This window comes from Mustela nivalis (genome assembly GCF_964662115.1).
Source record: "Mustela nivalis genome assembly, chromosome: 3".
Lineage (NCBI taxonomy): Eukaryota > Metazoa > Chordata > Mammalia > Carnivora > Mustelidae > Mustela > Mustela nivalis.
This window is the reverse complement of record NC_139022.1, coordinates 73244280-73269116: the sequence shown is the minus strand read 5'-3', so window position 1 is coordinate 73269116 and position 24837 is coordinate 73244280. Positions and strand designations below refer to the sequence as shown.

Sequence of the window (24837 nt, the reverse complement as noted above, 5' to 3'; positions counted from 1 at the left end):
CATTCAGAGACACCCTGGCTAGACAGACAGAAAAGGGATAGTAGAGTTCACATGTCTCCCAAGCAGAACTGTCTAGAGAGCCCAGCCTTTCATCCAGTTCTTCACCAAATGTTCAGAGTTTTACAATTTTCCTTGTTTAAAGGAAAACCATTTAGAGGCTAATCTAAGGCTTTGGATTAGTACTTATTTCAATGTGAAGTGCAATCTTCGGCTGGATAATGTTTTCACTGAGCTTAAGGACACCTAAGTGACCTCTACTGAAAATGAACAAAAGGATATGATTATACTAGGTTTTCTTTCTCCACGTGAGGAAAAAATGTCCATAAATCCTGTCACTAGAGGTTCAAAGAGGCTTAGGAGAAGGTATTCTTGGTTAATTAATGAAATATCAAGAGGATTGCTATGAATCTTCAGCCCAGCTTCTGATGCCTCTAGGTATTTTATTATTTTAGCACAAGACCTTCTTCATTTAATCAGCACTATGATTCCTTCCAGCAACCCCAGATTGGCCAGCTCTTCAAACAGCAGCACTGAGGCTCAGTATTTCTCCAGCCTTCTCCACAAGCATTTATTTTTCCTTGTTCATTAGTATTTCTCTGCTACTAAGTGCCCACTAGCCAGCTCATGACATGCTGATATTTTAATTTGTTTCCTACCCCACCAACCCAGTGCAAAATTTCTTTACTTCTCTACAGACTTTTGTTTAATTTCTTTCTCTGACATCTCTTACTGTGTCTCAAAAAACTTTTGAAATGCTCTGAACCTAAAAATAACTCTTCTATTGATCCAAATACCTATTCAAATAAGTTCTCTCTGACCCTTCCTCCTTCCTTAAGGAAATAAGGAAGTTCTGTCTGACAAATAGGTTCTCTCTGACCCTTCCTCCCTTCCTTCCTTCCAAGAAAGTAGTTCAGAGCAATTCCAACTAAGGTATTAATACACTGTCTCTGAGTTCTATAGACATATTTCCCAGTGGCAATTCTCTAGAGCCTCAGTCCTAACTAAATCACTCAAAGGATTACATCAAGATTTCTAAGCCATATTCTTGTATCACTGCTCTTGAACAGACTTTATAGGTTTTCTCTTCTTACCTGTAACTCCCAGAAGCTGGTTTGTACATCATTCCAAACAGCCAAAAACCAGGACTCAGTCAAGGGGGGAAAATAAAGAAATTATATGCCTAGAGCTAACCTTGGTCATGCTTCCCTCTACCCCTGAAGGAAAATACACCATCAGACAAAAGCTGCTCTTGTTCCTCCTGTACATTCACACCCTTAGCAAAATCTCTGCAGAAACTGCAGACAAAGTAATTTGAAAGGAATGTGCTCATCAATAAGCATGCAATAAATATCTATCTATATACATTAGACTGTCTTCAGTGTTGCGTAGAAAACAGAAATATATATAAAGCACAGTTCTTGGATTCTCAGAGCTTACATGGTTTGTTTGGCAAAACTTCCATTTAAATATTTACAGAAAACAGATAAGCAGGCATGCCCATAAATCACAGCTAATTTTCGTATAGAAATAATGGCAGAATGAAAGCTTGTGTTGTTGACCAAGAACTTGATGCTAAACCCTTTATAGCATTAATCATGAGCATCACATTGAATTAAGTAGAAATTGTACTTCTGAAAGAGGTATCAAGAGCTCAAACAGTGAAACATGTTTGAGCTCTTGTAGTCGGTCAAAATGGTGGTCTAACAACAAAAATATATGTCCATATCTTAACCCCTGGAACCTGTGAATGTGACCTTATTTAGAAAAAAGGGTCTTTGCACATGTAATTAAGTTAAGTATTTTGAAATGAGATTATCTTGGTTTATCCTGGTAATCCTATGACAAGTATCCTTATAAGAGACAGAAGAGGAGACACAGGCACAGAGGAAAAGGTCATATGAAGACAGAAGCAGGTATTTTAATTTTGCAGCCACAAATCAAGGAACCACTCGAACCATAACAAGTTAGGAAAAGGCAAGGAATGTTCTCCCCTAGAGCTTTCAGAGGAGAGTGGCCCTGCCAACACCTTGACTTCTAGGTTTGACTTCTAGTCCTATAACTGTGAGAAAATAAATTTCTGTTGTTTTAAACCACTAAGTTTTACTAATTTGTTACGGCAGTCACAGGATACTAATACTTGTGGTAATAAATCACATAAAACCTTTTTTGGGATGGTCTCTTTCTCCTTACCATAATTTCCTGCCTTTCCTTTATGAGTCAGGATTTAAATGAATCAGAAATTAAATGTAGAGCCATATATGATTAATGAAATTCAGTAGAGCTTCTACAGGGAGTGGGATAGCAGCTCTGAAGAGATAAAATAAGAGTTAGAGAAGCTTACCCATGTGTATCTGTTTTGCGGTCACTTTTCCATGTATTCAAAGTTCTGGGTAACAAAGGAATTAAGGAATTAGCTTTTTTTTTTTTTTGGTAACTTGTTATTTTCATTCAACAAATACCACACACATTTTCTCATGCTAATAAGCCCAAATCTAAAATTACATTCATTGTTGGTAGTGTATGGAATTAGCTTTGGTTCATCTGTTACCTCCAAACCAAAGTCTGTCTGGCTTCTTGAAGCAAACCCAATTAAAAACTTGTGTGTTTTTCTGTGTAACACAGTTGAAGAAACAAAATCATAAAACTTTAGAATATCCAAACCAACCCATTTGCACCTTGATCTGTTAACAGTGTTATTTCATCATTTGGGAATCCTTAAAGCTCTGCTTGAATTTTGACCAAATCGTTGTCGAAATATGATCCTGAATATGCATAATGAAGAATGTATCTGAGACATACGACTGACTTTACCACATAGCATTTGTTTGTAATTGCTAGTCATCTTGGAGGAAAACTAAGATATAACTTTATATAAATGAGATTGATTCCTAAACAATGCCGGGTTTATAGCCGGCACTACATAAATATTTGCTCAGTGAATGAATTTATTCAGCTAAAAAAGAGTTCAACTTTAAGTAGCCCTCCAATTATTAGTAGTTAAAATAAACCCATTCAAACTGATGGTATCTATAGGAAGCCAGAGACAACCACCAAATGAAGCCCATCAGATTTCTTTATGTAGAACAAACAGCTGCAGGTCCCTCAAGAGGCTAGAAGAGCAATGCTACCTAGGGTCGCATAAGAAAGAGAGTTCGGTGTGGGGAGTTGGGGGTTACCCTGGAGGGCACATACTCTGTCTTAAGGGAGCAGCCACTACTCAGCTGGAGCAAACTGTCACCATGCAGAAATTGGAGCCTCATTTGCCATTCATCTCATATTTTCAAGAGAAGCCAGAAATATACATGAGAACACTTGCCATTTTAAAAGTTGGCAATGAATTCGCTCTTTTCAAACACGCTCTGTGGTGGCCAAACAAAACACATCTGCTAGCCAGATAGGCCTAGAGTCCTCCAGGCTGGGTCTCTACTTCTTAGTATCTTTTCCTTTCTTTACTTCCCTTGGACTTTTCTCTATTTCCTTTTTCTTTCTTTCCCTCCTTTCAGCCTCCGGAATCACTGATTGTTGAGAAACTAGGTGTCTGGGATAAAAGTTGTGCAGGGCAGGAAGACTGGAGAACTGGATGTGTTCTCAATGTCAGAACAAGGTTTAGTTTGATCAAGTCAGAAAACAGACAGGGAAGCAAGTAAATGGGTTTTGGATATCATAAATGCTCGGGTTAGTCCATAATCTAACAACTGTCTAATCATTGAAACGTTAATTAACTTCTTTGGTCCTTACTTGTACCATCCATAAAATGGGAGTGATTGCACTAATATCCATTGCGTCATTATTGTGAGACATAATAGTTTTAAAGGAACCTTATCGATATATAGGGCCATAAAGCTATTAATCATACAATAATTATTAAGAACAAGAGGCTTATTGGTGTGCCGCATGCTTTTTTTCATGATAGTTATAATTTACCGAGCACCAGCAATGTAAATAGCCAGAAGTCATATAGTCGTAAATCAAACATGCTGTATTGAGTTCTACGAGATAGTGTATAGTGTATAAATTATATGGTAAAGACTAAAAGTGCTATACCATTTTAGAGGAGAAGGTTGGTGACAACTAGAGTGAAAGTGTGCTAGAAGTAGTGAGACTTAGACCAGACTTTAAAGGCTGCAAAGGATAGTGATAGCGTTACTGGCTTATTTCAGGAGTCAAAACAGATTTTACTTTGGAATTACATTTTTATGTATGTGGCCTGTGGGAAGCACCAAACTGATTTAGTTGTTTTCCCAAACTTCATTCATTCATTCATTCGTTCGCTCTTTCACCTGATGCTGGTTGACATCTCTGTACCTAGGTACTTTGGTAGGTGCTAGAGATACACTGTCTTTGCCCTCAGGGAGCTCACCATCAAGATGTTAAGTTCAGGGGAAATGCTAGGTTAGTTGGGATAAACCTTCTTGGGTGGGACTCTTGTATGTGGGTGTGTGTGTATCTATGTGCGTTAAGCTGAAGGATTTTCAGATCTTTTATTATCCTTGAGTCTGGAGATACAGAGAGAATAGTGTATGGAGAGTTCCTTTTACAGATTAGCAGTTGGGACTTATTGTTTAAATTTAGAGATGCTGCACCTGAGAAGAACAAAACTGGAGGACTCAGACTTCCTGGTTTCAAAGCTTGCCACAAAGCTCCAGTAATCAAAATGGAGTGGTACTGACATGAGGACACTTCACTCTGTAAAATGAGGTACATGAAATAGTCAAAACCGTAGAGACAGAAGGTAAAATGGTGGTTGCCAGGGGCTGGGAGGACATGACAGGCATGAGCACTTCGGCTTTAAAGGGCATTGAATTTCAATTTTGCAACAGGAAAACAGCTCTAGAGATGAGTGGTGCTGACGGTCGCACAACCATCTTGAGTGTGCTAAGTATCACTGAGCTCTATATTTAAAAATAGTATTCATAAGAGTGTGCTTTATGTTATGTGATTTTGCCACACTCCAAACGCTGGGGGAAAAAGTAAAAATGATTTTCCAATAATTATGGTAAAACATTGACTTTGTCATCTTTTAAAGTCGTCAGCCTACACGACTTAAGCTTTCTGGGTTTTTTTTTTTTTCCCCACACTTTACTCCTCACTATTGTTTTCTGTTTTCCCTCATTTCAGGGCCTCCGGCACCAAAAAAAGTTAATGTTTAAAGCTCTTAAAAAGTGGGTGCATTTATTCACAGGCCTTTTACACGTAGTGAGGGTATTTCACTTCCCCAGTCCCATCCCCAGTCTGTACCTGCATTGGAGGGATTTATTACAAATGTACACCTTGTAGTGTACATTTGTACAGGACCTCCTCTTTGCCTCGGGACACTCAGCACCTGTGAGAGGCTCCCCCAGAGATTGCTCAGCCTCCTGGGAACCACTTCTCTTCTCCTGAAGCTTTGTCACTTTCCACCCCCACCACCTCACTGTGTACGAGTCCTTGGTTTCACCTAGAGTCTAGAATTTTCTCATCTAAATTGGCTTTCGTTTGGAATAAAGCAAAGATGGAAGGATAACATGAGGGGACTAAACTGTGTATAAACTGGAACACTCATATCCAGAAGCCCATGACTTCTCCTCTCTGTAACCTCCCATAAAATTTTAACCAGTGCCTCAGGTCACTGTGTGTCAGGGGCTGTCCTTCCTCTTGGGATGTTGGAGAGCTGCATTTAGCTCATACCTACTCCCCCAAATATTATTTTAACAGATGAAGCATACTCTTGACATCAGAAAAGATGCAAAGCATAATGTGGTACGTGCTCATCAGCTCCCAGAACACCTAAAGCAAGTAGGTTCTTTACAAACCCTATTTAGTGAGAGTCACTTGATAAACCACAGGAGAGGTAAAATAGGATAAGTGAAAAATTCCTTAGAAGTATCTCTTGCAGTTCAGCTGATGTATAATTGTGTTTCTGAACTAACCCATAACCATCCTCAGGATGAGTTCTTACGATTGGATGCAGGGCTATGAAACTCAACACTGAACTGTCCTCTCTGATCTGAATGTGTAAATAGTATGAAATCAACTAATTGGCCAATTATATATATCCAAGATATAATCAACCAACTGGCCAGGATATATCCATTTTGCTTCTCTTCTTCCCAGATAAATAGGCGAGAAATTGCATTTTCTTATGTTCAGTGTACTTCATGATGAAGATCCAACATCCAAATCTAACACGATATAAATAACAGACTAATTATTTGATGTCCATTGTAAACTAAAAGATTAGAAAGCGTGAGACAGGACCGCAGTTTCCTTTAATGATCACATCTTTCTTGGCTTACTTGGTCAATCATACTGTTCACATCATAAGAATGAAGGCGTGCAAGAGTGACACTTGTGATCAAGGTAAAATAAAAGGGCCTAGATCTATTCCCTTCCCAGAAATAGCTGGAAAATTGGACAAAATGTATTACACAGTGGCTTTCAAGTAACTGGAAGTCAGGCAAGAAAATGTAAGCGATATCGACAGGAAATGAACACGGTGAGCCCCACCATGGTCCTCCTTTACTGCCAAGAGAGCTTCCAGGCCGTGGTGCTATGTGTCTAAGCCACGGAGGAACTGAAACTTTCAGGCACTGCTGGTGGTCATATAAAGGGCTCAGTGACTTTGGACAACAAGTTAGCAGTTTCTGTAAAAAGCTAAACAGACACATACTATGAAATCCAGCCATTCTAGTCCTAGTTATTTGTGCAATAGAATGAAAGTGTATGTCCTTGGATTTGTGTGTGAGTCTTCATAGCATCTTTATTTTAATGGCTAAAAAACTGGAAACAAACCAAATGTCCATCAAGAGATTAATGAATAAACACATGGGTAAAATACATACAATAATATACCACCAACAATAAAGAGGAGTAATCTATAGTCTGTTGATACTTATAAGAGCATGAGTAAATCTAAAAGAAAGAAGCAGACTGCATAGGATACATACTTATTCCACTTAAATAAAATCCTAGAAAACATATATTAATCTTTAGCGACTTAAAGAATACCAACAGTGGGCTAGGAGTGAGGGCAGAGGTAGAGGAAGGGCAGGATTGCATAGTGACCCAGTGAATATTTTGGAGATGATAAATATGTTTGTTGTTTTACTGTGGTGATGGTGTTACAGGTATACGGATGTCAAAATTGTCAAAAATTTTGTACACTTTTAATACATGAAGTTTATTGTATGCCATTGAAAAGTATGTTTCAAATGTTTAAAATTGGTAAATTTCCATTTTGATCATTTTTTTAACTGTACCGTTCAGTGACATTAAATACATTCACGTTGTCTGGTGCCACCATCACCGAACTCTTTTCATCTTGCAACCCCAAACACATTAAATATGTTTGTCACTCATATCTCAGTAAAGCTGTTGGAGGAGAGGGAGGGGAGGTGGAGCAGAAGGAGAATTTTTTGAGGATTTTTTTTTTCTAGATTTTTTAAAAAGAGAATAGATTGTGAGACACTAGCTTTATTATTTGTCATTTTTTAAAAGCCGATCCCGTGATGCTGGGCTTTGTGCAAAACCTCCTGTGTACATTACATCCTTCAATCTTCACAAGAACCCTATGAGGTGTAAACAGTGTTACAATCCCAGTTTCACAGATGAGTAGATTGAGGAATTGTGTGTGTATGTGTGTGTGTGTGTGTGTGTGCAGAAAGCGTAGAATGAAGTTACTCTTCCAAGTTTATTTGAGTAGTAAAATGGTGAAGCCACGTTTTAAGCACCGGCAGCCCCTTACCATTTCAACTCTTATATGTCCATGAATAATTTTTCAGTGACAACAAAATAGGTGCACTGATCATTTTACTTCATTTGGAAGACTGGGAAGGAAACAAAAGTTTCCTGAAATATCTCAAATCTGAAATTCCTCAAAAATCTGAAATGGAAACCAGATGTGTTCTTTCTCATCATTCATTTTTCACCCAATAATTTTTTAGGATACCTAGGTGTTAAGCACGGCTCCAAAAATTTGGGATACAAGTACAAACAACAAAACATGGCCCTTGCTTTTAAAGTCTCATATAATCCATGAATTTTAACAGTACTGTGACACATGTAATAATGAAAGGGTGTGCAGTTTACAGTAGCGATTCTGAGAGGCAGCAGGAGCTGGGGTGGAGTATAATAAGCAGGCGAGTCACCTGAGAAATACTTTTACTACTATACCTTTAATCCAGGTCTTGAAATTCTGGCCAGGTTTTTCTAGATAAATAAAGGTGGGAGACAGGGAAAGAAGTTTGTAAGTTGTAGAAATGCTGTATGCGGGGCACCTAGGTGGCTCACTGGGTTAAGCCGCTGCCTTCAGCTCGGGTCATGATCTCAGGGTCCTGAGATCAAGTCCCGCATTGGGCACTCTGCTCAGCGGGGAGCCTGCTTCCTCCTCTCTCTCTCTCTGCCTGCCTCTATGCCTACTTGTGATCTCTCTCTGTCAAATAAATAAATAAAATCTTTAAAAAAAAAAAAAAAGAAATGCTGTATGCGAAGGCAAGAGTAGGTTATAAAAGAGCAGATGTTTTCAAAGGTAGAAGCCACAGGGAAATGAGTTCTTTAAGTTAATTTGTTATAAGGAAAATCATCAGTATTTGAGTTGGAAATTTCTGGAATGTGCGTAGTGTCCATTAGGAGTTCATTAGGCTACTGTAATTTCCAGAAATAATTAAAACTGAAACATGTTGTGCTTTGTGGCCAAGAGGTAACAAAAATAGATGAACTTGAGGAGGTTTGCTGTGATACACACTTGAGGTCACAACGTGTGACCTAGGATTGCTAAGTACATGGTATCTCTAAGTGGTATATCAGTAAGATGAAAATACTTTGAGTCTGGACTAAACTTTTCCTGGCAAGCTAAAGTTTACATGGAAATAAGACCGCCTCAAAGCTATTTTAACAAATGAAATGGTGTTTATTAAACATTTTTTACAAACTTTGCACTTTCATGCAAATGTCATAAAACTCTTTTTCTAAATCTCGATTTCTCTTTAAGAAAATGGAGCACTTGAAATGCCGAAACATTTAATGCTCATTTTCCCCTTCCAGAGTCCAATTCTTATGAAATCACTGTTTTACTTTTGTTGGAAAATTTTAACTCTATAATTTTTAGTACCTATAAACAGATTTCTTAGTTGTGTTCTTAAAAGATTCCCGTTTTTATTTTTATAGATTATTGACCCAACTTTTAAACATTACATTAACTTTGGAGAGACCCCCAAAGACAGTTTTTTTTTTTTTAAGGCCAAAATTTCCTAAAGATTTTGAGGTTTTAGTTTGTGTTTATTATGACTACCTCAGAGACTGATAGGAGTCTGAGAGCATGGGTAACATATTACAAAAAGTCCTACTGAACTTATTTCAAGAACATTTCTATCTGTGAGGGCTAATATCCAAGGCTGATGCTATCATGTTGTTACTTTGAAGCATGGTAGGGAAAAAAAAAGGTAAAAGGAAGCATTTAATTGAATGAAAGCAATGAAACAAAACACCAATTGATTTTTCTGTGTTCTTGCGTAAAACGGAAAGAGGTCGAAGACAAATTATCAAAATAAAAATAATGTCCCCAGAACTGAGTTTATCAGAATGACCAGGATGGTAAGGATTTACAGAGCACGTAACTACATCTGAGACCTTTCAAATGTGATAACTAGTTTTGCCACACACTTCCCCCTCCTCTTTTATTTAAAAAAAATTTTTTTTTCTTTAAGGAAGGTGGTAGTAGGGCAGTCCTTGTTCTGTTCAGCTTCAGTTTAGCAAAGAAGAAGAAAAGAGGAATAATATTTACTATCTTGGGGCACCTGGATGGCTCAGTCATTAAGCATCTGCCTTCAGCTCAGGTTATGATCCCAGTGTTCTGGGAGTCCCGCTTTGTGCTGCCTTCTCGGTGGGAAGCTTGCTTCTCCCTCTCCCATTTCCCCCTGCTTGTGTCCCCTCTCGATGTGTGTCTCTCTGTCAAATAAAATCTTTAATTAAAACTATCTAAACAGTAACAACTCCCTAGCAAGTTACAGTATTCTTTGGAAATTCAGTTGCAACCTGACACGGGAATATATGACTATGTAGAGACTGGACTGTATGTGATGCATGGAAGTAGCAGTCATGGGATCAGACAGATTTGGGCTGGTTGAGGTAGTGGCCTTCGCCTCTAAACTTCACATTTCTCTTCTGTAGAACCAGAATAATAATACCCATAATACCCACTTTTCAAGAGTATCATAAAGATATGCTTGGCCTACATTAGGTGCTCAGCGATTGGTGGCTATTAACAACTATTATTTTTACTATTGTCATTATTGTTTTTATTATTATCATAATTGTATTTGGAGAATGAATAAGAGAAATTTAGAGTTCATCTGAAATTATAGTATCTTTTGGACAAACAGTACCCTGGAAACAAAATATTTTCGTTTCCATAACAGGGAGATAGTATGATGATTAGATTTGTCACCAAAATAGAAGTAAGAAATCAGTGCCAGCCGTGTGCATTTACTTTAACCAACGACAACATTCTTTTTAAAACCTAATGGTGGTTGTCCCATTCAATTTAAAAACTATGGTTGGCCAGGTGCCTGTGTGGTTCAGTCAGTGAAGTGTCAGACTCTTGGTTTTGGCTCAGGTCATGAACTTGGGGTATGAGATTGAGCCTCTCGTAGTCTGCTTGAGATTCTCTCTCTCTCCTTCTGCCTCTGCCCCTCTCCCCTTAATCTCTCCCTCCATGCTTTCTAAATAAATAAAATATTTTTTTCCTTTTTTAAAGAATTTATTTATTTATTTGACAGAGAGAGATCACAAGCAGGCAGAGAGGCAGGCAGAGGGGGAGGGGGAAGCAGGCCCCCCGCTGAGCAGAGAGCCCACCTCTGGGCTCGATCCCAGGACCCTGAGACCATGACAAATAAAATCTTTAAAAAAATTTTTTTTAATACAAAAATGAAATGATAACTACTGTTGGCTGCAAACGTCTTGAATGTAACTTTACCCAGCATTTTAGGTTCAAATTGTTCTAAAATCATTGCTTCAAGATGCCTAACAGTATTGCCTCATTCCAGCCACCAGCAGTCAGGTGAACCCAGCATGGCCAGGGGCCTTCACCTCAGGCCACAAGTCTTCCTGCTTTCCTTCTGGCTCTCTGGAACAACTGGAGACCATCTCTCCGACTTGCCAACACAAAGCTAATTTTCAAGCAATACAAGAGTAGTTGAAAGCACTCATTACAACTTGGGATATAGTAGATATAATAATGTTTTGTTTATAGTAATACAGCGCTAGATATGGGTAGGAAAATTTCTGCTTGAGTAAAGATGGCTTGCTTTTTTTTTAATTTTTAATTTTTAATTTTTTATAAACATATATTTTTATCCCCAGGGGTACAGGTCTGTGAATCACCAGGTTTACACACTTCACAGCACTCACCAAAGCACATACCCTCCCCAATGTCCATAATCCCACCCCCTTCTCCCAACCTCCCTCCCCCCAGCAACCCTCAGTTTGTTTTGTGAGATTAAGAGTCACTTATGGTTTGTCTCCCTCCCAATTCCAAGATGGCTTGCTTTTAAGACTATTCCATTTCCTGTGGAAATGGACAAACGGGAAAGAAGTGACTTTTGAAGAAAGCAGAAAACTTTCTGTTTTTTTAATATTCTGTGAATATTAAACTATAAATCCCAGGGTGTCTGTAGGAAAGTATCTCTTAGGACTCTGGAGGCAAAATTCAGTTTTGCAATTGCTAGTATTAGGCATGTATGTTTTAGAACAACTGGCAGATAATTGCAGGACCTTTTTACGAGTCATCCAAATATAAAATGTTGACACTTTTTCAGAAAGCTACAGAACTGATATGATATATCCTACTGATAAAATGATACTTTGCAGTTGTTTTCTTATTACAAATTAATTATTTCAATCATCACTTAACTATATCTCCCAATTAAAGTGCAGCGTTAAGTGCAGAAAATCAAATTGGACCCTTCAAATAAATGAATCCCCAGATATCGAATGTTTAAACTAAATTTGAATCCTTTATCTAATCTTTCTTTCGTTAAAGAAGTCTCTAGTCGTTTATGTCAACACTGGACCTCCCAAATGGAGTTACTGTGTACCTATTTCCATCCTTAAACCGCACATTTGATTCAGAAATCAAGTAATTACATGTACAAAGGAATCTGGGGAAGTGCAATCACTTCACTGGCACATGTAAGTAAAATATGGATGCTCAATTTCCATCTGAATGCATGCAAATGATAGACCCACACAAACGGGCATTATAACTGGCCCCATGCACAGCCTGTCACGTTCACTACTGAATTTAAAGACATATCCTCTTCCTCCGAGCATGTTGAACAACATTCAGCAGGAGAATTGTCTCCAAGTCTATTTTTGTTTAAAATTCCTACTTTCATTTCTAAAGTAATAAATATTGAATTCTGATGCTTATCATATTTTTATCTTTTGCCTAAGAACGTTGATATATTACTGTATTTGATTTTATAGTGAAGCTGCCATATTATCCTTTTAGGTTCTATAATCCTTGCAGAGCTTTGGGTCTAGGATTTACTAAAGGTAAGGCCTAACCTCCATGAGACTTTCTTTCCTCGTCTAAGCAATGGGACTGTATTCATGGCTGCCATGTACAGAACAGAGGCTGTACACTGTGCGGTGAGAAAGATGCTTGCACAACTATGCACAGTAGCTCACCTCTGTCCATTACAATATAGGTTTAATCTCTCTAACAGAGGCTCAGAATTAGAGTGACTTGGCAAGCTGCAAGTTTATTTCTCTCTCATGGAACAATCTGATTAATTAATATAAATAAGCTCCATCAACACTGGTATGGCAAATTCACAGGGCCAAGGACCCAGGCTCCTCCTCTCTTGCCCTTTTGCCTTCCCTAGGCTGTTGTCTTTGTACACATGATCAAGAAATTGAACTGGGTTTTAGACAGCATTTTAGGCAGCAGAATGAAGGAAGTGAGGAAGAGGGACCATGTTGCCTTCCTTGAATGACATATCATAGAGGCTGATCACATCATTTCCTCTCCCGTCCTATTAGCCAAAAGTCAGTCATATGGTCCTTCCTGGCTGCAAGAGAAGCTGGGAAATGTTGCCATTTTCCCGGTAGTGATGATCCAAGGAAGCTATGAAGGAGGTGTGACCTGTTGAGCAGACAATTAGTTGGGGGGAATATATTGACTGTATTTACTTATTTTCTTATTTCTTGATGCACTGGCATTTGGAGCCTTCCTCATGGAGAGACTGCCCCTCCTAGAGCTAGCTAATTCCTAGAGATGGTAAACAATTCTCCTGGGAGTATGCCTTCCAGATACAAACCAAACAATCCAGAGCCCACAATCCCAACCAACCCCTTTATAAAACACACCTCTTTATCAAACACACATCAAGCCAATACCAACCCTGTATCTCCCCAAGGCCAGGTACTAGACCACTAGGGGCCATCTCACTAGCCCAGAGCCTGCCAAAACTATTCAAACTATCCAACCCTAAAGTTACTCAGTGTACCTACCCTTTCTTACCTATTACTTACCACACACTAAATAATAAATAAAATAAAATAAAATAAAACTAATAATAAAGGCTCTGGGCCATGCTCTGCTTTCACCCCTTATCTGACTCCTGACCATCCCTGGTCCTTCTCCATATGATACTGTGTGGCATTCAATGTGTCTTATTTCTAGAGATCTATGTGTGCATACTTCTTCCTTCATGATGATATTGGTGTCTTACCAAATCTAATCAAAACAAATTCTGGGTACATTTTCAACTTAGGGAACAACTAGATGTCTCTGCCATCACACCTCTTATTATCTTCCACATACACTACACAGGGATTGTTCAAACATTAAGTGACTAGGGAATACTAACTTTGTGACTTTGTAAATACTAACATTCTGTAGAAATAGAAGGGCAGAAGGCAGATATGTAATCCAAGAGTAAAAAAATCTTTAATAGGAAAATTTTAAATTTTTAACATGGTGTCATACAATTCACATGAACAACTTTCACCTCAAACTTTTATTCTGATTTAGTAAACACTGTAAAAGGAATGGCCAGAGTTGGAAATGGGAAAGATGAAATCTCATCCCAGTGGTTGGTGGTGAAGGGGAAAGTAGAAACTGGATCCCCTAAGCTTTAGAAACTTTCCAGGGTCGTCTTGTCTTTATTTTGGTTGAAGGTGATGATGATGGAAATTTTTACCATGAATTACTGAAATTTTACTTGTTTTATCTTTCTTTCTTTTTTTTTTTTTTTACTACCTTTAACTTTTATCATTGAGCACATGAGTGAGAAATGTAAAAAGATAGACTCTTCCAATTTGTTGCCTTTAACTGCTCACATGGGAAAAAAAGGTTTTTGTTTATTTGTTTTTATCCAAACAATTTTTCAACTGTTGGACTTCAAATGCCACACTTATTACAAGGAAAAATCTCCCAGCAAATGCTATAACAAAAAACATAATACAATTACTTCTTATGACAAACTAGTCGTGTGGTTGACAAACTTATGGCATAAAAGAATGATTCAGTGTACTTGTTTATATTACACATTTCTGGGTTTCACTCACAGAAATTCTAATTTAGGAAGTCTGGAGAAGGGCTTAGACTCCTGCATTTTTACGAGCGTCACAAGTAAGATTTTTAAAGATACCTTCACATTTCTTCAGTAACACCTTCGAGATATAATTTGTATACCCCACAATTCACATTTAAAATGTACAAATAAATGCCTTTCATTCTATTTACAGAGTTATGCATCTATCAGCACTGACATAATCCAGAGCATTTTCATGACCACAAAAAGAAACACCACACCCACTAACAGTCAACCCCATTTCCCCATACTGCTCAGCCCTAGGTAGCCCTATTAATCTACTGTCTGTCTCTATAGGTTTGCCTTCTGGACATTTCATATGAGTGGAATCCTATAATATGTGGTCTTCTGTGTCTGGCTTTTGTTCCCCTAGCATAATGTTTTCAAGGTCCATCAATTTATAGCATGTCTCAGTTCTTCACTCTTTTTAATTGCTGAATAATATTCCCTTATATGGATATACCATATTTTATTTATTCATTCATCAGTTTATAGACATATAGGTTGTTCCCATTCTTGGAACAATTCTACTATGAATATTTGTAAGCAAATTTTTTTGTTGGCATCTGTTTTCGTTTCTCTCAGATATATACCTAGGAGTGCATTTGCTAGGACAAATGAGTAACTGAAGAAACTACCAGACCACTTTCCAAAGTAGCATTACCATCTTACACTCCCACCAACAGTGAGCAGGGTTCTAAATTCTGCATATTCTCAACAACACTTGTTATATCTGACATTTTGATTCTAGCTCTCTAGTGGCTATGAAGTAGAATCTCATCATGGTTTTGAATTGTGTTTTCCAGATAGCTAATGGTATTGAGCATCTTTCATGAGTTTACTGGTTGTTTGTTAATCTTCTTTGGAGAAAGGTCCATTCACAAACTTTGATTACTTTTTAAAAAATAGGTTGCCTTTTTATTATTGAGTTGTAAAATTTCCTCATCTCTTCTAGATAAAAGTTCCTTCCCAGATCTGTGATTTGCAAAAATTGTGTCCTATTTTGTGCGTTGTCTTTTCACTTTCTTGATGGTATGCTTTGACACCGTGCAAGTTTTCAGTTGTGATGAATTCCCATTTAAAAAATTTTTCTTCTATTGCTTTGAACATTGGTGTCAGAACTGTAAAATACAGATTGTTTTCTATAGTGGCACAAGATATATATTGAAAAATACTGATCTAGTTGTAAATGGTCCTTGACTTGAACCAGTGCATTCACTTGGAGCTGGCTCTTGTGAATTGACTGAGAGCAGTCTTCCGTAGGAAGATTAGCTGAAGCCATGCCCCAGTAACAAGACACCACCTTCCATTTATTTGTTCGTCTAATGGCTAGCCCCAAGTTTGCAGGCATTATGAAAATTACAAAGAGGGGCCAGCTGTGGGAAAATAGAGTCCCTTGGTAAAAGTCTTGGCAGGTTGTGTCAGATGTAGAAGAAAATCTGCCCCTTGCTCCTGTCGATTATAGACCTTTGCTGGGTCAATGGTGTAACTAGCCCAGCTTGGATGCTGTTTTAGCCCCTGCTCATTTGCTTGGCTGGGCACTTATATAGTGCAAAGATTGAACAGCAATGCACGGTGGCCCTGGCCAATTTGTTAGGTGGGTCAAATCTTGTTAACTCTATTGTGTAGGTATTGTTACCATCATTTTGCCAGTGAGGAAACAGGTTGGTGGGCTTGCTCAAATTCATGAAACTGGTAAGTAGTCGAGCGGAGATTTGTTCCCCCCCCTCCTATGACTTCAGTTCTACAAGACTTTAAACTCTGCCACTATTTGTATTCTGTTTGTCACTCAGGTTTTAAGACCTTAAAGCTTATTAAATTCCTCCATCTGAAACCAGATCAAGAACTGCCAGACATGTCGGGAACCTGTTTACCTTGCTGGAGTCTGTGCTCAGATTACTACTTCCTTCCCGTTGCTTCCCTATATCAAACCCCTGACCTTCCTATTTAGAACTTTCCAAGACTTGATAGTGTTTCTCTGCCCTTACTGCTGAACCATAGCCAGATCTCTTCTCCCTCCATAGAAATACCAAAATGCTATGAATCAGAGGAAATCCTGGAATTTGGTATGGAATCGCCATATCATTGGAATGCCTAGAGATTTTTCATTCAAATGAGACATGAAGGTCTACAATATGAATTACATGCACACCTACAGTTCCATAAAGGCACAGATAGAAAGTCAAGGGGCTATGACAGAGGAGACTAGAGGAAAGGTTTTTGTAATATCTTTCTTGCTGGACAAACCTGTTTTCACCAGCAAGATACATCTGGCTGCATTTCTAGACAACCTGACAACCTGCTTTACTCCTCACCAATATCTCCTGTGCTACCATCCACCAAACTATATGCCAGTTTTTTTTTGTGGTGAGTACTGTCCATTTTCTCTCTTCTCCTCAAAGGAGAGGTGAAGGGGAAACTCCAAGAAAAGTCACAGAACTTGAGGATGTTTCTAAGAAGTGGAGCTCAGTGTTTGTACTCAGAAGGGGACTTTGTTGTTCATCCTTGTGCCTACCATACAGGAGTGAAGATATTTGGTGGGAAATGATTGGAAGGAGAGAGGGCACGAGGAGCCTGCACTCCCACTATTTGGTCTGGCGAAGACCAGAATTTGGGTCTTTTTCTTAATGAGCTAAGTGAAAGGCAGGAAGTAGCTGCACTAGAGCTGCCTCGCTGGTGTCCCAAGGGTCAGCTGTCAGACTTGGAGAACAACAGTAGGGGGTGTGGGGCCTATCAACTGAGACTGAGTTGAGGGTGAGAGAAGCACAAGTGCACCTCCTAGGGCAGGAGATTGCACTGCAGGATGTCCTCTAAAGACTCCTGGAAAGCGCACACTTGACTTCTAGGTGGGCAGCATTGGGACACCTGACCCATGGAGGGCATCAGCTGCCAGTCGCTGTTGTCCAGGAAGGTTTAATTATCCCAAAAAGTATTCTAACAGCATCCCATAAAGAAGAGGGTCTTGTCCCTTTCCTTCCCCCTCACTTCTGCCTCTTTGTAGCAGGAATGCTGAAGCCTAGAAGAGAGCAAGTACAGAGGTCCCAGAGTAGCCCGCCTGGCCCTGCCCCATGCCAGAGTCAGGGAGCAGTAGGAAGAGTGAAAACATAGACACCCTCCTTCCCTGGCTCATATCGCTTGAACCACAGGCAGAGAAGCTTTGGTGGAAAGAGAACCTTAATTAGTCTATGAGATTCGTATTTTCAACTATGTAAAAATAAGCATATGTTAATGAAAAGTGTACAGAGAGTTATGGATCCTTACTCTTAACGGGACGGGAACATTTAACACAGCACTTCAGACAGTGATTGGGAAGAAAAACAATAATATTCGGTGGTCATTTTTTAACCTGGAAGCTACCAAATAGCTTGCTTTCAGGCAACCGAATTTTCCATTCACCTTTGCTTTTTACTACCCCCACTTCCCACTGTTTCGTAGGCATCAGCTATCCGTCCGTTCCCAGGTTAACACTGCCTTCCGCAGCTTCTTCCATTTCCCATCGGGACCTGCCATAACTGTTAGGCATCACTGGGTCATTTTAGGAAATCATTCCCAGTTATAATCCAGATTCCATCTTCTTCCTCACTCTCTTGATATCTGCTTCCCCACTTCCTCCCCCTCCAAAATGCACATGTCTTTGTCACAGGAGGTATTCTTTCCTATTTTGTTTATAGCTTCACGGGCCAGTCTTTATTTATGAATAGTGTAAAATCGTGCTTTTCGTCCTCACTCTACATCACCTCAAAGATAAAAAGTCAAGAATGTACATTGAAGAGTGCAGATTAACCATGTTCTTGGTTCAGACCCACTTAGGAAGATGCATTATTACCACTTGGGTTGCTGGGTATTTGGATCCCTCAACTACAAGGGGAAAAGGGACTTCTTGGCCCCTAGAACAGGAGCTCAAGGAGCTCAAGGAGTCATGGGCACTGGTTGAACATAGTAAGGATAGGTGTTCCCAAGAGAGGTAGCTAGGTAGGGAGGCAGCATCTTCCCTGCCTGCTACATTTTGGTTTCAGCCTTCTTTGATTCTTCAGAAATCCTTGTGTATTGGTCCCCTTTCTTCCTTGAAATCTCCCTGCCATTGTTTTCTCCCCTTCCTAAGCCTCTGTATAGCATACAGGCCTCTTGGGAATTCATAAGAGTGTTTACTGTTGTGGGTATGGGTAGGGTAGGCAAAAGAAGAAAAGGACAGCATAGACAAAGGGAATAAAATGAGTCTTACCTCCACTAGATTCCCACCAGCCTTCCCTTGGATTGTTTAAACTTATGGTTGGAATCTTAGGATCCTTCCGATGAGAATCAGTCCTCAGACCATTTTGCAGGGCCTGTTGAATGTTTTAAGAACAGGAAGCACTGGACCAACTGTCCCACGTTCTGACTGACTAAGCTCTCTTGCTTCCAAACTTCTTACTGTTCTCTCTCATTTACTTCTCTGCCTACTTCACTCTTTAGTGGTGTCCTCATGGCCTTTGTAGAAGCATTTGGGTTTTCGCTGTTTCTTGAGACAGAGAGTATGAGTTATTCCTGTTTCCATTTCTATTCATTAATGATAGTCTTTAGGACATAAAACATAATCAACAAATATATTCATTCTACATCTATTAACATATCTATCGATCATCTCCTATGGGCCAGGCACTGTGCTAAGGAACTGTGTGAGAATGTGAACCGGACACAAAACGGCCCTATTCTCACACAGCTTCTGTCAGTGATGACATGTGGAAAGTAAGAGGACCTCCACGTGAGGTGAATTTACGAACTAGATCTGTCAGAGGAAGAAGAGGCACTGAGATTTAGACTAGGGATCCTGCTAATGAGACAGCTCTTGTGTGACCAAGTAGCCTTGATATGATCCCGGCATGGGGGGAGCATGGCCTCCCCAGAAGGAGCCATGGCTGGATTCACACTCCTCCTTGATACCTTAAAACCTGTAGCCTCATCTTGCCCTGAACCAAAGCAGGAAACCTGTTGCTGCCAGTCCTGCCTTTCTAGCCAGCCAAGTGGTGATTAGAGTTTTGAGAATTATAGCATATGTGATTGGTATCCCACCTGGCATCCCCTCACCTTATCATTTCCTGCAAGCTGGCCCAGTTTCCCATCACAACCCCTGGATCTTTTAGCCTGGGAAGCCTTCTCTGGCCACCAGAGCTCAGTCTGTAGGCACCTATACCCAAGGGGCAGAAGATTAACACCCCTTAGAAAAGCCCTCAACCTGTAAATAATCCAGAAGGGATACCTCTGTGGTGCACCTTCTCTACTCTTTCTCAGCAGCCCCCAGTGGGAATGAGCTCCAGTTACCTTTAGTGACAGCCTGCTTGAAATGCACCCTCCACTAGCTTCCTTCCCTTCCTTGTCATCTGCCTTCTTCTCTACAGATGTTTCTTGGTCTTGCTTCCTAAATGAATTGCTTGCATTTGAATCCTGGTCTCGGGCTTGCCTCTGTGGGAACCCAAACTAAGATAGATAGCATTCTTTTTTATTTCTCCTTTTAAATTTTTTTGGAAAATTTCTCATCCAAATTTCTTTGGAATTTTGATAGGGATTATATGGAATCTATAAATAGCTTTGGGTATTAGGGACATTTTCAAAATATTAACTTTTCCGGGATATCTTCCCATTTATTTGTGTCATCTTCAACTTTTTTTCCTCAGTGTCTTATAGTTTTCAGCATATAGTTCTTTAACTTTTTTGGTTAAATTTATACCTAAGTATTTTATTGTTTTTGATGCCACTGTTACATGGGATTGTTTTATTTCCTTTTCAGATGGTTGTTACTATATAACACAAATATGCAACTGATTTTTGTATGTTGATTTTTACTGAAACTTTATGGTATTCCTTTATTAGGTCTGACATTTCCTTGGTGAAATATTTAGGATTTTCTATATATAAGATCATGTCATCCATAGACAGGGACAATTTTTCTTCTCCCTTTCTGATTTGGATGCCTTTTACTTTCTTTTTCTTGACTAATTGCTCTGGATAGGATATCCAGTACCGCGCTGAATAAGAGTAGGAAGAGTGGACACCTGATATTAGAGAAAAAGCTTTCTACCTTTCACCATGGAATGTGATGTTAGCTGTGGGTTTGTCATATATGGCCAGGCTTTCATCATGTTGAAAGTAAAATGGTGGTCTAGGGGAAATGGAGAGATGTTGGCCAAAGACTACAAACTTTTAATTATAAAATGAGTAAGTTCTGGAGACCTAATGCACAGCACAGTGACTATAGTTAACAATACTGTATTGTATACTTGAAAGTCACTGTGGGAATAGAGCTGTAGTGTTCTCACTGAAACAACAGCAACAAAATGATAATTATAGAGGTAAAAGATGTGTTAACCAACCTTACTGGGTTTAAGATTTCACAATATTTACATGTATCAAGTTATTACATTGTACACCTTCAACTTACATAATGTTATATGTGATTTATATCTCAATAAAGCTGGAGAGAGATACTGTGTGAAATGATATGGGGGGAGGAGGCAGTCACAGGTAGCTATGACCAAAGAGAAGGAAACAAAAGTTCCCAAGAGAGTTGCAGAAATGGGGATGGGAAGGGCTATAACACATTGTCAACGGCATTTTTGAGGGGAGATTGTGAATTCAATACAATATTTAAAATCAAATTATTTCAGCTTTGTGATGACTAAGAAGAATTTTTAGTGCCTCTTCTTTTCTCTCATTTTTTAATGCCTACATTTTGATGCCCATGTCCATCAGCCAGAGACCCCAGTGTCCTTGGAGTGATCAATTTCCCTGACCTTCTTTTCTGTTAGGATGACATTTAATGGTTTCCTTCCACTTTCAACTTCAGTTTGATTTATCAACTTCAGAAGACCTTCAGAAACTTAAAATGAACCCTGAGTTCATGACATATAATGAACTATTTTTATTGTGGAAAAAACTAGAAACACAATTTCTTCATGCACAACAAGATTAATGCCTGGACTCAATGTCAGTAGACTATGCATGCAAGTGATTTTCCAGTAACGGAGATTTGTTGAGCTGTCATTCTCCCCTGATCTGTTTGTAATCAGTGACATGTTCTTAAAAGATGGCTGGTTAGATCAGCCAATGGACACACACACACACACACACACACACACACACACACACAAATGCTTTTTTTCCCTTTAAATTCATTAGTCATAATGATAACCTAATGATAGTCAACATAATGATAGTCAAATAATAACCTTGGCCACTCCAATAAGTTATTTTTTCTATAGAGATTATAAACTTCTTTAGGCTGAGGAGCAATTCTTAACTTTTGAATAATGCTTGAATGCCTGAGGTCTAAAACAGTACACATTAACAGTGCTCAGTAAATGCTTGCCGGGTTGAACAATGAGAATAGAAATGAAATTGAGGGCAGTCTGTTTGTGATAAGTATTTGCTGAGTCTTATAGATATCCTTCTCTTCTTTGTTCTTGATGAGCTATTGCAAATATTTGATGTCCTTTGAATTGCAGGGTTAAAATGGGATATTTTTTGACAAAAGCCTAAAGTCCCTGGCGTTCAACTTGTCCTGCAGTTCTTTTTGCTGAAAAAACTAAAATGGAATGCCTGCCTGTTACTTCTGTGTCTTGTTCTGATAGTTATACTGAAGTTCTCACTATGTAGAACTTCCTTTGTTTGCTGTCTTGCTTCGCACCTTTGCTCACCCAAGACATTAATGATGCTGGGGTGGTTTTGGGTGCCATCCATAGTGCTTTCATCAAATTTCTTGTCTCTGGGTCCCATTGTACTCTGATTAAATACATGGAAGGTGGTACTTGCTGAAAAGAAATAGTAACTGCAAAAGTTTTGCCACTTAAGAAAACCTCTGCGTTTTTCTCTGGCCTACCGCAAAGATGGTAAGATCTCTACCACTTCCTTGTGTTCAGAAACCAAATCCTTCAGTTCATCTTGGTTCAGTGAGACAAATGCTTTGTAAAAAGTGACCTATATTTCTCGGGCTGTGGGAGGGGAAGAAAACAGTTTGAGAAAGTGACTGAGGAGGAGAGTTAGGTCGACCCTGTCTTGGTTCAATTCAGTTGAACTGCTTCATTTATGGCTTGAACTTTTTCTTTATAAAAACGATGGCATTTTTGATACTCTGCTCCAGACAGCTTTCCCGGGGGCGGGTGCAGATGTGCTGAGCCATTTGGCTGCCGTGTGGACCGACTCAGAGAACCTCTCTTCTCCCTGATGAAGTCATCTCCTCTGGGTAGCCCAGCCTTTCCCATCACTCCATGTTGGAACTTGGCTTTCCTTTGCATAGTTCCGTCGTGATGTAGATGGTCTTCCAGTTAAGTTCTGGAATAATCTGCCCAACCATGAACAGGACATTTACAGCAAAGAAGAAAAAAAAAAAGACTTTTATTGAAAGAAACATTTTTACTGTAACATTCTGATTTGGGGGTTGGGAGCAAAGTCTCGCTCTGGAAAAATCAACTTTTTCATGGCTTTCTGAAGATATCTGTCTGTGTTTAATTTCTCTGAGTAATTTATATATGCCAGGATAAAGAATAATGAGATTGTCACCCTCACTTTGCCTTTTGTAGAGTTTCCTTTATTTTTTAAGGAAGGCAACAAAGACCGCATATTATTTTTGCATTTCCCAGAAAACAAAGAGGGTTTAAAGTGCTGGATAAAATATCTCTCCCTAACATGTAAAAAAGAAAAAGAAGAGAAACGAAAAGAAAAAAAAAAAGAAGAAAAAAATCAATGAAGCAATTTTAGAAGTTGGCTTCCTTTTTCTAGGCACTGTGGAATTAATTAAAGGTACATTTTTTTAATGACATGTTTTTTTCACCATCCACAGAGGATATTTGCTTCATTGTGCCTAGGATCAGTCAGATCAGGGACTTGAAATGCGAACCTGTTTTCTGAATGTGGGTGGGACTGGAACCTTAGGGCAGCAAAAGATGATACCACGTCTAAGAATACTTCACCTGATCACTAAAAAAGGAGAAGACTTGAAATGTGATCCTAAAGCTCAGAAGGAGGTTCAGATGAAGATAATGAAATTCCCTGGACACCCACCTGCCAGCTACACCTTTCTCGTCCAGTCATTGGCTGACTGCCCCTGACTCCTGCCAAGTTCCTGAAGACAAGATCAAGTCAGCGAAGCAAGGCACACAGCTTCTGGCTTCTGGTTTCTTGTAGACACCAGCACTAGGAATGAAGATCTTGCTTTATTGATACCTGGGACGATGGAGTTCACATAAAGGGGGACGCATAGAATGAGATTTTAATTACTGTTTGACTCAGACTTGAGTGTAATAGGCAAAATTGTTTTGGTTATAGAAGATACAAAAATAAATTTTCCCATTCAAAAACTTGTGATAATTTTTCAAACATGAGAGAATCAGAAATAATGCTCTGGGGACGCCTGAGTGGCTCAGTTGGTTGGACGACTGCCTTCGGCTCAGGTCATGATCCCGGAGTCCTGGGATCGAGTCCCGCATCGGGCTCCCAGCTCCATGGGGAGTCTGCTTCTCCCTTTGATTTCTCCTCGCTCATGCTCTCTCTCACTACCTCTCTCTCAATAAATAAATAAAAATCTTAAAAAAAAAAAGAAATAATGCTCTGTCATTCACTTTGTCTTCATAAAGAGACAGGGAGAGAGGGAGCGAGAGAGTAGGAGAAAGAGAGAGAGAGGGAGACACAGAGAGAGGGAGAAGCCCTCAAGGACAATTAGATAGAAATAATACATAGGCAGAGTCTGCTCTGAATGTACCTTTATTCTTTCCTTTTTATTTCCTATTATAGATAACTAGAGAGGAAAATCTGCTTTAGAGAACACAAGCTGATATTGGGAATGTCATTTCATTTTAGTTATTGGACAACCTGCAGAAGTGTTTAATTTTCTAAATAATGTTATAAGCCAAAGCAAAGAAAAGGCAGGCGGTATAAAGTTGTTCAAAATTGTCCATGTTCTGACAAGAGAACTCTTCCTGAGAAAGTGCCTTTGCCCTATAGAACTGCTCTGTCAAGAGTTGTCATGTCCGTGGACATTATAAGGAACTATAAACATTAAAGGGCTAGAGAAACGCATTTGGCAAGATAAAGGAAACTATCTCAGGATGTAAGTAGTCTCTGACCCTAATTTTTCATCATGTTTCATCATGTAAAGTTGGCATTATCTACAGGGACTATTAAATATTAACATTTCCTTAAAAATGGGTATTAATCTGCTATTAGTTGCTTTCTTCTGCCTTAGGTCTCCTTTACAGAAATGCTTTACTTAACTGTATTATGAAGGGAGAGC

The 24837-nt window shown here is 39.1% G+C and overlaps 1 protein-coding gene across 5 annotated transcripts in view; it reads left to right on the top strand.

Annotated features, from left to right (window-relative positions):
* The window catches only part of XRCC4 (X-ray repair cross complementing 4), a 336879-nt gene extending 313018 nt beyond the window's left edge, over nucleotides 1–23861 (top strand). Inside the window, exon 8 of one of the 5 annotated variants that reach the window (XM_082724695.1) lies at nucleotides 22690–23861. In XM_082724695.1, the coding sequence (XP_082580821.1) occupies nucleotides 22690–22856 (167 nt within the window). In that variant the 3' untranslated portion in view covers nucleotides 22857–23861. The remainder of the gene's footprint in view (nucleotides 1–22689) is intronic. The other 4 variants (XM_082724701.1, XM_082724696.1, XM_082724692.1 and 1 more) reach the window with 4 other exon arrangements.
* The last annotated feature ends 976 nt before the right edge of the window (nucleotides 23862–24837 follow it).